Source organism: Phytophthora sojae (genome assembly GCF_000149755.1).
Source record: "Phytophthora sojae unplaced genomic scaffold PHYSOscaffold_6, whole genome shotgun sequence".
NCBI lineage: Eukaryota > Oomycota > Peronosporomycetes > Peronosporales > Peronosporaceae > Phytophthora > Phytophthora sojae.
Genome location: NW_009258120.1, coordinates 3,915,633 through 3,929,026, shown reverse-complemented (window position 1 = coordinate 3,929,026; position 13,394 = coordinate 3,915,633). Strand labels below are relative to the sequence as shown.

Sequence of the window (13,394 nt, the reverse complement as noted above, 5' to 3'; positions counted from 1 at the left end):
ATGGCAGCCGTATACGAGTTTATAGTTAGTCGTACCAGTGCTAATTTCCTGTCCCACCAGTTCCTCAGTCAGGCGTGGCTGGCATGTGACTAGAAGGAAGGCGGTTGCCAGGACTATGTCAGTCATCTGCTTCCGTAGCGATTATTTTACAGTAGTCGCGCCAAGAGCACATGCGTGACCTCGCATGACCTGACCTGCCTATGACCTGAAAAAGAAGCTATCGATACAAAAATATTTTGTGGTATGCGAACTGGGGGGGGGTCATGTAGCGTCTTCGTGAGTCAAGGTGGCCGTGGAGTTCATGTCAGCGGATGAAATTTTGCGGAAGCAAGCCGAGACAGTGATGCACTTTCACACCGGTCGGTGGTGCCGATGGCGATCCACATGCACATCAAGTTGCCTTTTCCTTCACGGACAGGCTGAAGTAGCATGGAGTGGTCCACGCATGTGTTGCGCGACCCATCTGTGTGATTCACGCACTGAGTTGCGCAACGTAGCATGTGAATCACCGAGATGGGTCGCGCACCATACGGGTGGTCCACACCACGAGCCTGGCCTGCTTGAAGCGCGCCATTCTTGAATCTGCCGTGCTGGACCCGTGGCGCTGCGTGAGCTGTTCCGCCCCGAGGACCTGAACGACGTGGGCGCGGACGAGGCCGTGCGCCTCGGCATCCTCGCGGAAGAGTACAGGCGGCATGTGCGCGGCGCCACCCAGGCTGACGTGCTCACCGATGGCGGCTTCGTCTGCTGGTACTTCCACGAGGCCGCGGCGGAGTGGCGGGAGATCCCGGTTCAGGAACTGCGTCCAAGGAGTACGGGCGGCTACGTCAAGCTCAAGGACATTGCCAGCAACGAGGCCTTCGCGCAGATGATGACTCGGATCCGAAGGAGGGGCCCTCGCTCAAGGCCTTCTTCCTCCAGCTGATCAGGAACGGCAGGATTGCCGAGGCCGTGCGTTGTGGGCGTCGGCCCGGCCAAGGACTGCAAAACCAAAGACGGACTTGCATGGGTTCGATGATGGCAATAGCCAGCGCGTGTGCAAGGTTGGTCTTTCTGGCGACATGCGAGTTCGCATCGGGCAGCACTGCGCATTCAGCGGCTACGGCAAGTACTATTTCCTCGCGCGTGAGGTCTGGGTTCTCAGAGTGAGGACTCGTCATCCTTCCAGAGGAATTGTGGGGAGTGGCGGAAAAGCTCTTACTTTTTCTGCTGAAGCTCCACAAGCTGCACAGATCTGGGTCTGCACGACCTCGTTTTGTTTTCAGGAGTCCGAAACCAGCGAATTCTACAAGACCTTCAAGGATGTCGGGTACGAACTCCCGGCTAAGCTTAAGATTTCCGTGCTGGGAGAGCGGGATGCGACGCCGAAGGGATTAATCGCCACGATGAAGAGAACCGATGTTCTGATGAAGAGTATTGGGAATACCAGTGGAGGTCTCCTGAAAAATACGAAGGTGCTGCTCGCGCTGGGAAGTGAGCTGATGAGAAAGGTGGCGCAGCGCCAAGTAGCCTCGGCAAGAAGTTCGCGATCTCTGCGCACAGGCATTTATCACAGGACGGCTGTCGTCTCCGACTCGCAGATGACAGATTCGGAGGATCTCTTCCAGATCGATAATTTCAGCCCCGGCTTGGGCCGTCGACTCGGAGGAAATCGCAAGTATGCATGTCGCCATGGTTATTCTCTGCTTGACAAGCTGCACGGCTTGATGTCGATGGCGCTTGGACCCAAGTCAACTTTTCGTGGTATTGTGAAAATGTATTGTAAATATTGTCCTTTTTCAGCTTGGTCCCACTGTCTCAATATCGATCCAACGACGCACCCGCCACTTGACCATGGAGTCGCCCGAGCCCGCGTCCGCTGCACCCGAGGCGTCCGTGGCGCCTCCCGAACCCCCAGCAGCCCCAGAACTCACCTCCATGGTCGTGTGGCAGCTTAAGAGCGAGAGCTGCGCGGAGTTGCGCGCCTTCGAGGCCCGCCGCGCCGCGCAGATCGACAAGTTCCAGGCGCGCGACCGCGCGTACTGGCGCCAGTTCCAGGACGAGATCCGCCGCGCCGGCGACGAGAACGCGCGGCTGCTGCGCTTCTTCGCGCTGCGGATGCAGGCCGACTTGGCGTACGCGGAGGCGCTGCGCCAGACGCGCGCGGCGCTGGACGCCCCAGCGAGCGAAGGATCCGCAGGTAGCGACACGGAGCAGCTCAGCGTGCAGTCGTCGGTGGCCAAGGCGCTGCACGCAGTGGGCGAAGTGCAGCAACAGCTGGCGGAGAAGCTGGTGCAGCTGACTACAGTCGTGAAGCGCGAGGTGACGGCCAAGCCGCTGGAGGAGATGGCGGCCACGTACAAGGAGAAGATGGCGACGATGCTGAGTGAGGGCGAGAAGCTGGACGCCATGCTGTTCCAGTCGCAGAAGAACGTGCTGACGGCGTTTGGCAAGTACGAAGAGTTGTTTAAGCAGATGGAGGCGGAGGAGGAGAGCGACAAGGAGGCGGCGGTGAAGAGGCAGGACCTGTGGCTTGCGGAGATGAACTACTGCATCAATGTGCAGAAGCTGCAGCAGTGCCGCGTGGGGTACGTGACGGGCATGTCGGGGCTCTTCCAGCAGTACAAGACGATGGAGGTGTGGAGGGCGTCTGTGATCCAGACGGCGCTGGACACTTACGTTCGGAAACAGAAGCTCGCGTATGGTGAGATGGCAGGCGCAATGGCAGAACCTCTGGCTGCTGCACAGGTACGGTCTAACACTCAAATGGATTGCATACAAGGACAAAGTCTAATTATATTGCTGTATTTGCATTTATGATTGCAGCGGATCGATCCCGAACGAGATCTCGTGCAGAGCATGCGGAGGATACCGAAAAATGTACGTGCGTTCATTGCTTCGCTGCAGCATTTTTGCAATACGTAGCACTAACTTGTATGGTTTGTTTCATTTTGCCTCGCAGTACACAGCAGCAGCTCTATCGGCGTCTGAAGATACAGACACCCAGTTATTTTCAACGTTGCGGTCCCCCATTGCAAGTCCACTGCTGGTGCGCTGTGGGTTCCTGAAGAACCAAGTGAGCGGGTCGCTGTTTTCCTCGTGGAAAGACGTGCTGTGCGTCATCACTCAAGATGGGCGTCTGCATTTGCTAGAACTGAAGGAGAACACAACGCGCTCCATCTTGGAGTCGACGGAGTCCATGCTGGCCGCCATCTCCACGAACGAGCAGACGACGGACGTGAACAGCCAGTCGGTGTGTTTAACCAACTGCCGCATCGAGATCCTGGGCAAGAGCGCGACGCCCAGCTTCGAGATCACGGAGGTGAGTCCGCCGTCCGGTCTGCTGGGCAGCATGCTGCGCGTCGGGGTCTCCCGCACGCTGACATTCCAGTGTCCGAGCCAGAGCGACCTGATCGATTGGGTCGTGGCCGCCAAGAAGTTCATCTCCGCTGGGTCGTCAATGGTGAACAGATAGATACAAGTCGGCAACAGACCAGGGACATACATAGCAGGAAACGAAGTTGAAGTGCACTTCAACTTATCGACCTATCATTCAGCATACAAAATCCAATGCCAAATGATAGGATAGGGATTGCCATCCAATTCGTGTACCGCACACCACTTTTGGCACTATTTTACTGGCAGCCGCACATCACATCGAGCATCGAGGAGCATGGGCCTGCTGGACGGACTGATCACGGGCTTCGCGCGCAAGAGCAAGTTCGGGCGCTCGCACTCGCTGCGCCCGCTCACGAGCAAGCGCGCCAACCGCCGCTTCTACAAGGGCAACGGCTGCCGCAACGAGGGCACGCACGCCAAGCGCGGCCGCTACGTGGTGGACCAGGATAAGCTGCTGCAGCTCGAGGTGCCCGACCTCACGGGCTTTAAGGTAAAGCCTGCCAGTCCACCCCCTAAACTCCCTTTAGCACTCTCTAACCTGGTGTTAAATGTTGCATTTGCATTTTTGCAGCTCAAGGCCTACGTGTCGCCGCTGACGCCCAACCGCCGTCCGCTGTAGAGCGATAGGGACGGCAACTGCGACAGCAACAGCAACAGCTTTCTTCTTTTTTCACTTAAGGCAATCGGATGACGGGTTTAGAGAAAAAAGTTGCCGTGGGTTTAGAGAATGTGTTGCGGGTTTAAGGGGAAAATGTGTTGCTGGTGTTATCTAGGATATGCATCACGTCGAGGGTGGAAATTGACAAGGACTGGTACGCCTGGTCACAATAGACTTAGGAGATGGTGCAGCCGCAGGTCTGGCCCTTGCGCAGCTGCTGGCACTCCTCGCTGAGCAGGTTGAGCTCCATCTCCTGCCGCTCCTTCTCCTGCACCACGCGCTCGTACTCGGCCTTCATGCGCGAGAGCTCGCTGTCCACCTCTTCGCGCTTCTTGGTCTCGCTCGTGAGCTTGAGACCCGCGGACTCGCGCTCGATCTCCACGTGCTGCTTGGTGGCGGCCTCGTCCTGCAGCAAACTCTCGAGGTTGGCAATGCGCTCGCGCTGGGTCTCGGCTTCGGCCTCGAAGCGCGCCTTCTCGGACATGATCTGCGACGACTGCAGCTGCATCTGCTCGATCTGCTCCTTGTAAATCTGCTCGCGGCCGCCGACGCTGCCCAGCTCCTCCTTGACCTTGGACACGTCGCCCTGCAGTGTCCGGATCTCCTTCTCGTAGCCCTCCTCCTGTCGGCTCAGCAGGATCCGCATGGCCTCGGCGTACTTGGCTTCCGAGAAACTCAGCAAGCACTCGAGCTTGGCGCCACCGCGGGCCTTGGCCAGGTACGCGTCGCGGAAAGCCTGCCACTCGCGCGAGAACTGCTGAATGTCGGCGAAGCCACCGGAGTCGTCGTCGCTGGCAGCGGCCAGCTTGGGCTGGATCTGCTCGGCGTACAGCACCTGCAGCAAGCGGTCGCACATCTCCTTGCTCTGCGCCGAGTTGTTGCGTGCACACACAGCCTTGTCGTCGTCCATGCGCTTGCGTAGGTTGACCTCCAGCTTCGAGGCGCTGTCACCGATAGCAGCAGCGCGGTACTGCGCCACGGCCTGCTCCTCGGCCTCCTTGATGGCTTCAACGAGGTCCTCGTCATCCAGCGGCAGGTCCAGCGCGGCCAGACTCTTCTTGAAGGCGTCGGCAGCAGTGGACATGGCCTTGCGGCACTCGCTGGCAGTCACACCTTCCCACGCGGACGTGATAACAGGCACGCCGCCGCTGTTGATAGCTGCCACGTAGGCCTGCAGCAAGCCAGCGAACATGCTGCCGTTGAGCGGCTTGCCCTGCAGCATCTTGGGCTGCAGACTGTCGCCGTACACGATCTGCTTGACGTCGCTGAGCTGCTGCTGGAACTCGGGGCGCAGCTCTTCGATGGGCATGGCGTCCACCTGCTGCAACTTGGCTTCGTCGTGCACGGGACGCACGAGCGTGACACAGTCGCGGTCGCGGAAGAAGTCCTTCATCATGGCGCGGATGCGGTTGCGCTCCATGTTGGCGGGGGTGCGAGGCTGGTCGGCCAGCGCTCTCTCGAGGTAGTCGCTGCTGGAGATGGGGTCTCCGTCCTCGTCCACGAGCTCGAGCGTGAAGTCCCTGACCACCCAGAGGAAGGACGGGAAGAAGCTGTGAAACTGCACGGCGTCCTCGTCCTCGCCGTCGCCCGACGCGCTGACCTTGACGTGCTTGGCCAGGTTGGCGATGAAGCTCAACCCGCTGATGGCCTTCTCGTCCACGCTGCCCTGGCTGTTGTAGATGAGCTTGGAGCACAGCAGCGTGGCCAGCGAGAAGATGCGCGCGTCGTACTGCTGCGAGGCCTCGAGGCCGCCCATGCCCTCCGTGTCCAGCATGAGCACCCAGACGGGCTCGCCGTTGGCCATGACGTGGCGCTGCGGCTGCCCCCAGAGCCAGATGCCGCGCGTGCAGCGCTCGATGGTGGGGCCCACGCGGAAGCCGCTCTGGCGGCCCAGCAGCCAGTTGAGCATGGAGCTCTTGCCCGTGCGGTAGAGCCCCGCCATGGCCACGACGGCGACGTGGCCGTCGATGCGGTGCAGCAGCCCCACGGCCTCGTCGTTCACCTTGAGCTGGTCCTCGTCCTCGCTGAACGTGATGAGCGGCACGGGCTCCTCCGGGAACGCCTGCACGGCCAGCTCCGTCGACATGGCTACACTTCTTAGACGACTACCTTTGCGAATGAATGACGTGCTGTATCAGGCGGATAGGCTGCGCGCGCTGATTGGCGGACTTGAGTTGTGTGGCGCACATATATCATAAATGTGGCACACACTAACGATACGCAGCTCGACGATGTCGAGCCACAGCCACAGCCGCTGCATCCATCAAGTGCAGAGCAGACCTCTCGGGCGCCATGTTCCTGCGGCGTGTGGGCGCGCGCTGCGCCGCTCGCGGGGCGTCCATCGGCTCTGCATCGTCTTCGCGAGTGTCCAGGGCGTCGGGATCCTGTCTGCTGTCCTTCCACGAGCGGAGAGGGATGGCTACATCTTCGAACGTGACGCTGCAGGGTCTGGGCGTGGACCTGCCGCCGCTGCCCACGGCGGACGAGGTGGACGCCACCATCGCAGCCGCGGAGGCGCAGGCGCAGAGCCAACAGATGGCCAAAAGGGTCCAGCACATGCCCATCCGCGCCGTCCACATCGCGCGCAAGATGGACATCGCCAGCCTCTTCCAGAAGCTCTACACGGACCGCTTCAAGGTGACGCACTACCTGCACAAGGACTCAATCGTGTTGAGGCTCAGTGGCAGCAAGAACAATGGTCATGCCGGTCTGGTCACGGGTGTGGCGCCACCACCGGTGCAGATCCACGGCAGCAACAACAGCAACGCGGACACGACGAAGCTCAGCGTCGGCGCAGGCGGCAAGACCGTCACGTCGAGACGCGCCACGGATAAGTGGGTGGTGTACTTCGACTATGGAGCGGTGGTGTTCTTCAACTGCGACCAGGCGCTGGTGAACACGCTGATTAAGCACGCCACGCGCTTCTGCAGTGACGTGTTCGAGATGCGTGGCCATGAGGAGGAGATGCTGCTGGTTGGAGACCCGGCGCAGCAGAAGTGGAGCACGCTGGTGGAGAACAACGTGCTGGTGCGGGAGATTGACCACATCAATGTGCACGTCATTGCCGGTGTGCTCTCGCAGACGGTGGCGCTGGAGTTCTACGAGCGCCAGTGCGAGACGATTCTGAGGGAGTTCGAGAAGCTCAACACGGACGTGGAGAAGAAGGGTCCGCGGGGAGCGCTCTTCGGCCGCGAGAACGAGCAGACCAAGAGACTGTTCAAGATCGTGGCGTCCAACAACACACTGCTCATCGACCTCGTGAGCAAGCTGCGTGTGATCGACCGGAAGAGGCCAGGAGACCCGGCCTGGAGTCAAACCAGATACCACAACATGTGGGAGTCGCTGCTCGAAGAGTTCGAGCTGAACGAGCGCTTCCAGAACCTCAACTTCAAGCTGGAACTGATCCAGCACAACACCAAGGTGGGTCGGCTGCTTGGAACTTTGGTTCATGCCTGGTATGCGAGTTGCTAACCTCCTCTGTCTTGTGCGTGTGTAGTTTTTCCTGGAAGTGCTGGACTCCCATAAGGGCGAGCGGCTCGAGTGGTACATTATCATCCTCATTTCCGTGGAGCTGGGTATCGGTGTCTACGAATTGCTCATGAAGCTGGCTTAGATCGAACAGTGAATTAGTTGCGCAGGTAATTATGATCCAGAAGACGATCCAGGTTAAGAAGAACGAGAAGACGGAGACAACATTATCTCCATTAGACGGACTTGGAAGCACACTCTACCAACGCCAGCCCATCACCGGCGCTTGTTCCTCTCTATCTCTTGGCCCACTGAGCATGTTCGTGCGGAGCCTTGCGGTCCGTGAACTGCGACGCCGGCTGGCGTCCGCCGCCGTTCACGTGATTCCAGTAGTTGTTGAACGAGACAAAGTCCTCCGGTCCCAAGTCAACCGCCTTGGTGCGCAGCATGGCCGCCAGCAGTGAGCGCAGTTTCTCGACTTGGTCCGTGGACAGCGTCTTGGAGTCTCCCTGCTTCTTGCTGCTCTTGGAGCTCGGCAGCTTGGTCGGCGTCAGGTCGTCCAGGTTCAGGTCCTTGGCGTTCAGCACCGTCACACGCATGGTGTGGTACAGGTGGAAGGCCGTCCAGAAGAGGTGCGACCAGGCCCCGCCCGCCGTGTGGCTCGGACTGAAGCGCTTGAACTCGTAGCGGAACGCCACGAGGTGCACGCGCGTCTTGGTCGGCAGGTTCTGCAGCACGGGGATGAACCTCAGCACTGCCTTGCCGTTGCTGCGAGCACCTTCAGGCAGCACGACGACCGGCCCTGAGGCGCGTTTCACCACGTCCGCGATCTTCCTCGTGGGCTTGACGCGCTCCGCGCTCACGGGCAGCGCCAGCGACCGGTAGAGCGCCTCCACGAGTCCGCAGACGTGCACGAGGCCCCCGTCATCGCTCTTCCCCTCTGTGGCGAACACAAACACCGGCGAGAAGCGCTTGGCCAGGTACAGAACCTCCAGGAAGCTCGTGTAGTTGCACACCACCACGTCACCGGGGCCGACGCGGGACGAGCCGCTGGAGCTCTTGGCTTTGGCTGTAGCGAGCCCCAGACGCCGCGTGTTGGCGGCCTCCTCCGACGAGAAGACGCCGAAGATCAATAGCAACAGGGAGCACAGCAGCCACTCGGTCGCGCGCTTCAGCAGCCGCCCCAGGAACGGGATCACGGCCAGGATCGACACCACCACGTTCACCAGAACGAGCGCCACGGAGCCCACGAGCACGAGCGGGAAGCGCGCCAGCGCCAGGAGCGACCCCGAGACGACCTGCAAGATGCTCACGGGCCAGCCGGACGTGAAGCGCCGGCGCTGAGGCACGAACGGGTTGATGCCCGTCGTCAGGTCCGACCAGCGGCTGTACTTCTCCATCCTCGATCGATTAGTGACGTGGATTGAAAGGTTGCGCCCAAAATTTGGGTCGTGTGACCATTTTAGGGACCAAAAGTACGTCAGTCAGTCAGTCTGAGACCGTCACATTGCGACTTGCGCCAATCGCCGTCATGCCTCGCCGCGTGCCCAAGTCCGAGCTGCCGAACGGGAAGCCGCTGCCGGAGGAGCGAGGGGACGGGGGCGTGGAGGAGTTCCTGCGCCAGGAGGAGGAGTACCGCAAGCAGTTCGAGCCCGTGGCGCCGTGGAAGCGCGACAACATCCCGGACTACGGCCCGCTGCAGGACAAGCACCACGTGCTCATCTTCGGCGTCGTGGGCGTGGCCTGCACCGTGCTCTACGAGGCCACGGACTACTTCGACCAGATCCACCGGTGGGTGGCCTACGTCGCCATTTGGTTCCCGCTCTGGTTCCGCCTGCTGAGCCGCGTGTCGCCCGCGCTCACGGACGAGGAGATGGACGCGCGCGAGCGGCGCGCCTTCGAGCAGGAGCTGCAGCGGATCGTGGACGAGAAGGAGCAGGTCGACGACTGAGCTACCGAGCTACTGTACAGCAGTAACGACGAGATCAACTAACTAACTACTTAGCCGAGATATCTGCTAAGAGAATGTGCGGACGGAGAACGTGAAGCGTGTTGTTTTGAAAGGTGTCGACAGGCTGCGATCCGCTGGTGACGAGCTCGCTTATACCCAGGAGTTTCGAGTTGAGTGTTCGAGAAATGCATATGGCACACTTTCCGATATCTACGACGTATTACTTGACGAAACGTCATTTTGTTTTTCTCGTGTTGTTGCGTTAGTTTCTTCGTGGAAGCTGCCTACTGTAGTCCCCAACAAGATGGTAACCTGAACAACGCTCCAGCGCGACACCATTACGCCATTGTAAAGTGCGCTTGAAAGTACGGGCGTCCATTGACCTTGGTCAGGACAAATGGACGGACCAGCTGAGGCTCAACGGGTAAACCGAATTGCTTGGCCGACAACGGACCCCAGCGAGAAAACTGGTCGGAGTTTAGCGCGGCTAAAGCCATGTTGGAAAACACTTCCGTATCCGGCAAATGGATCACGTCCATACTGGTTCCTCCCGTCATGTCCACAGCGCTGGGGAAGCGCTCGACGAGGAAGCGACCGAGTGCGGAGGGGGGAGCTGCATCCACACCTGAAGGCAAGTCGGCCAACGCGGTTCCTTCGGCAACTTGGTCGGGCCACGGACGTTGGCCTGGGGTTCCTGGACGTAGCGCGAAATTCCCACCATGCAAGTACGCCATGGACGCCTCGTAGTTGCTCGGGTCAGGACACAGCAGCAGCAACGGAGCTGCCTCCGAGCACTGGAAGCCGCTGCGCTCCAGGCGGAGCAGCGTCCGGCCCACGCCGCTCAAGACGTAGAGGTCGACATGTTCTGGGTCTAGATCCTTCCACTCCATCAACAGGGCGCGAACGTCAACGACGCGGGGGCGGCCATCTTTCTTTTGAAGTGAGGCTGACGGTACGGTGGGCACTTCAATCAATCAAACCAATTTCGGAAATTTCCGCGTTTGGACTCGTACTACACGTACTTAGTTCACTTAGTTCACGTGTTTGATTGATTGAAGTGCCCCCCCATAGGACACAACTCGCTAGCAAGATGATAGCTCTTACACCATCGTGATGTGGGAAAACAGCTGCAAGAATAACACCACCAACAGAGGTGAACCCGTGTTCGAGTCTTCTGGCTGCCTACTTCAATGCCATCTTCCCATTTCCCGCCAGTGGGATTTACATGTTAAAATCCGCTTGAAGCGACCATCCGGAGGATGATAGGGGAAGCATGTAGCGTTCTTGGTTTAATAAGCTAACCTGCTTCTGATAAGGCTTTACTCACCCAGCCTTGTACGCTACTTGTAGCTTAAATGTAGGAGAACCATGGCAACACTGAAGGCTTGGTCAGAATATTCGGAAACATTTCTCCAGCCTCGGTCGCATCGATGGTGTTTTCCAGATCGGCCAAGCTCTGCTGTAACTGGGCGATGGCATCCTTGAGAACGGCTTCATCGGAGAACGGAGACGTCGAGTAAGCATTCAGTATCGAATTGGCTGCCGGGATCGGACGGAAGAAGCCTGCCGCCAAGCCCGTCAACAACTGGAACACGTTCGACGGGATCACGTAGTCGAACGGATCAACCTCCACACCCTTCTCTGTTGGGAGTGGAGCGTTGTAGAGAGCTGAGGCACTGAACGGGGCGGCTTGGCTGTGCCACGTCACTCGGCCGTTCATGAAGTGGTGCTTCACGGCGTTTTGAAAGATCAAGTTAGTCACGAGTTTCACGAGGTCGTCGTATCCCGTGAAGGCCGAAGGGAAGTCATTGACGCCCCACACAACCGTCGCTCGAGCTGCCCACGTCTGCAGCTCCGAGTCATTTTGGATCGCCTCCTCCGAGTCGTAGTAGGCTTTCACGTAAGAAGTCACGAACGTCTTGATGATCGAGTAGTACGTCGCACCGTACTTGACGTAGCGGTGGTTAGAAAGATACTTGAGGCCGTTGTCGGCGACGTCAGCAGGAAAGTCGACAGCTATGGAGGTGTTTGCGAACTCGGCGAAGAGATAGCGGACAGACCCACTGGCTCCGAAAGCCGCGACCCGATCGTACGGCGATCCCGCTGACAACAAGTTCACGCCACCAAGGAACTCCATGGCCATGTCTGCAAAGAAGTGATAGTTGAGCAGCGCGTAGATCGGGTGTTCCTTGGCCATACTGCGCATCATCTCGACCTGGATCGGGATCGACACCGAGTGCGTGTGCACCAAGTGGAAGACCTGCTGGAAGTTGAGCTCCGTCGCATCCAGCGCCATCTTGGCGAGCTGCCACTCCCCCGCCGAGTCCTCCTTCGTGTACGTGAGTCCCGTGTCCACGATCTGGATGGCCAGCGGCAGCAGCAAACCGCTTGCGTCATTGTTGCAGAAGAAGCCGACGATATTTGGCGCGTACTTAGTCGTGGTCGTGTTGGCATCCGTAAATTGCCCCAGAGTCGAGAAATCTTGCACGAACACCTTGTGGTTGGAGATCGCCGCGTCGATGGTGTCATCATTGCACTGCTCCAGCACCAGCGAGCTTGAAAGACTGTCGAGAGGGTCCGACCACTCTCCAGACTGCACGAGCTTGATCTTGTAGCCGCGGATGCCCAGCCGCATGGCACCGAAGTTCTCGTCGCTGTTGTCGAATGCTCGAGGCGTGTCGATCAACCCAGCACTCTCAAGCGCATCGTAGCCGGCCTTGAAGCTCTCGAGGGTATCGTAGGGCCCCAACGCTAGGATCGTCGTGCCGATCATGGTGACGTTGGGATTTTCCAGAGCAGACACCGTTGCTACCTGGGACATCAGCGTCGTGTAGTACAGCGACGGAATCGCCAAGGCAGGTCCAGGGTTGATCGGGAAGAAGGTGTCCCCCACAAGGAACTGGCGGTCGACGTTGGCGATTTCAGTCGAAGTCTGCTTCACGGTCGCAGCACGTGTGGTGTCATTGGGCGATGGGATACTCAACGCCGCATTACAGGCCGGAAGGGATGCCAGGGCAAACGTCGTGACAGCAGTTGAGAGCTTCATCAAGGTGTTGGGGCACGGATACGAGGCGTAGCGGGGCTTTTGGTGGGTCGTCTGGAGCCGGCAAATGGAAGAGTGAGGTACAAACCAAGGGGGTCTACTCGTGGGCGGTTGTAGGCAGGTAGTCCTTCATACAATTTAGCTCAGGCAGACCTGGAACCCATTGTCGCCAGAGCTGAAGCAACCTGGGTCACTACTTGTGAGTCAAAAAGTCTGACTGGTCGCGCTGGACTAGGCTGGGTTACTAGGCGTCAAATCCGAACTGCTTCGTTTCAAGAGATCGATCGTTGTCAATGCTTTGGATGCAAAACTTGTGACTCAGGGTGAAAGGTGTGGAAACACTCTACAAGCAACTAGCAATTTGTGAGATTACGTCTGCTTTTTGTCGGGGCAATTTGCTTTTGCAAGTTTTATTTTTTTACGTCGTTGCAAAAGTGGAGGTTGTTGACTTGGGCTCAGAACTGCTATTTTTGTTTTATTGTTCTGACTTCCTCTAAATGTAATATGCTAAGATAGGAATCTGCCAACGGCTGGTTGGCAGAATTCCAATGCTATGCATGTCGCTCATTGGCTAAAAGATGCTGCTCTCAGCCAATAGGAATCCTAAATCTCTATGGACCACCCGTCGTGGTGGTCGTAAATGTATGTAGCTATGGGCTACTGAGATTGTCGCCGTCGTAGAAGCTGGATTTAACAGGCGATCCATGATGGCCCCATGAATTTCGTCTAGTTGGTCGTAACTCCAGCTGTCAAGCGGGAACTCGATCGTTTCTCCTCTCGATCAACCTCGATCTCGCTATACATGAAGTTTGCCCACAAGCACCTGCTGAGATGCCGTCGTAAATCGTTGTGTGTCGTCGGCGTTCGAAGAAGAAAAAACCTAAGTAAAGTCTCAC

At 58.4% G+C, this 13,394-nt stretch overlaps 6 protein-coding genes across 6 annotated transcripts; 2 read left to right on the top strand and 4 right to left on the bottom strand.

Moving 5' to 3' along the window:
• Window positions 1-1,875: 1,875 nt before the first annotated feature.
• PHYSODRAFT_460829 (hypothetical protein) lies at window positions 1,876-2,556 on the top strand (the record flags this gene model as incomplete). Its single annotated transcript, XM_009533280.1, has 1 exon — window positions 1,876-2,556. A coding segment is annotated over one exon (681 nt), but the record flags the coding sequence as incomplete, so codon positions are not given.
• Window positions 2,557-3,034: 478 nt separating this feature from the next.
• On the bottom strand, window positions 3,035-7,300 carry PHYSODRAFT_286750 (hypothetical protein). Its single transcript, XM_009533279.1, has one exon. The coding sequence runs from the start codon at window positions 6,120-6,122 to the stop codon at window positions 4,212-4,214; it is 1,911 nt and encodes a 636-aa protein (XP_009531574.1). The 5' UTR covers window positions 6,123-7,300; the 3' UTR covers window positions 3,035-4,211.
• A 500-nt stretch (window positions 7,301-7,800) lies between these two features.
• Window positions 7,801-8,904, bottom strand: PHYSODRAFT_562532 (hypothetical protein; the record flags this gene model as incomplete). Its single annotated transcript, XM_009533278.1, has 2 exons — window positions 7,801-8,560; window positions 8,618-8,904. The coding sequence occupies 2 exons, from the start codon at window positions 8,902-8,904 to the stop codon at window positions 7,801-7,803; spliced, it is 1,047 nt and encodes a 348-aa protein (XP_009531573.1).
• Window positions 8,905-9,035: 131 nt separating this feature from the next.
• On the top strand, window positions 9,036-9,455 carry PHYSODRAFT_303411 (hypothetical protein; the record flags this gene model as incomplete). The annotated part of the gene is made up of 1 exon (XM_009533277.1): window positions 9,036-9,455. The coding sequence occupies one exon, from the start codon at window positions 9,036-9,038 to the stop codon at window positions 9,453-9,455; it is 420 nt and encodes a 139-aa protein (XP_009531572.1).
• Window positions 9,456-9,793: 338 nt separating this feature from the next.
• On the bottom strand, window positions 9,794-10,345 carry PHYSODRAFT_303410 (hypothetical protein; the record flags this gene model as incomplete). The annotated part of the gene is made up of 1 exon (XM_009533276.1): window positions 9,794-10,345. One exon carries the CDS (start codon window positions 10,343-10,345, stop codon window positions 9,794-9,796), a length of 552 nt encoding a protein of 183 aa, XP_009531571.1.
• A 461-nt stretch (window positions 10,346-10,806) lies between these two features.
• On the bottom strand, window positions 10,807-12,501 carry PHYSODRAFT_512894 (hypothetical protein; the record flags this gene model as incomplete). Its single annotated transcript, XM_009533275.1, has 1 exon — window positions 10,807-12,501. The coding sequence occupies one exon, from the start codon at window positions 12,499-12,501 to the stop codon at window positions 10,807-10,809; it is 1,695 nt and encodes a 564-aa protein (XP_009531570.1).
• Window positions 12,502-13,394: the final 893 nt, after the last annotated feature.

Bases quoted from the DNA above. Each gene is read 5' to 3' on its own strand.
- PHYSODRAFT_286750 (XM_009533279.1), bottom strand. From the start codon at position 6,122: ATGTCGACGGAGCTGGCCGTGCAGGCGTTCCCGGAGGAGCCCGTGCCG.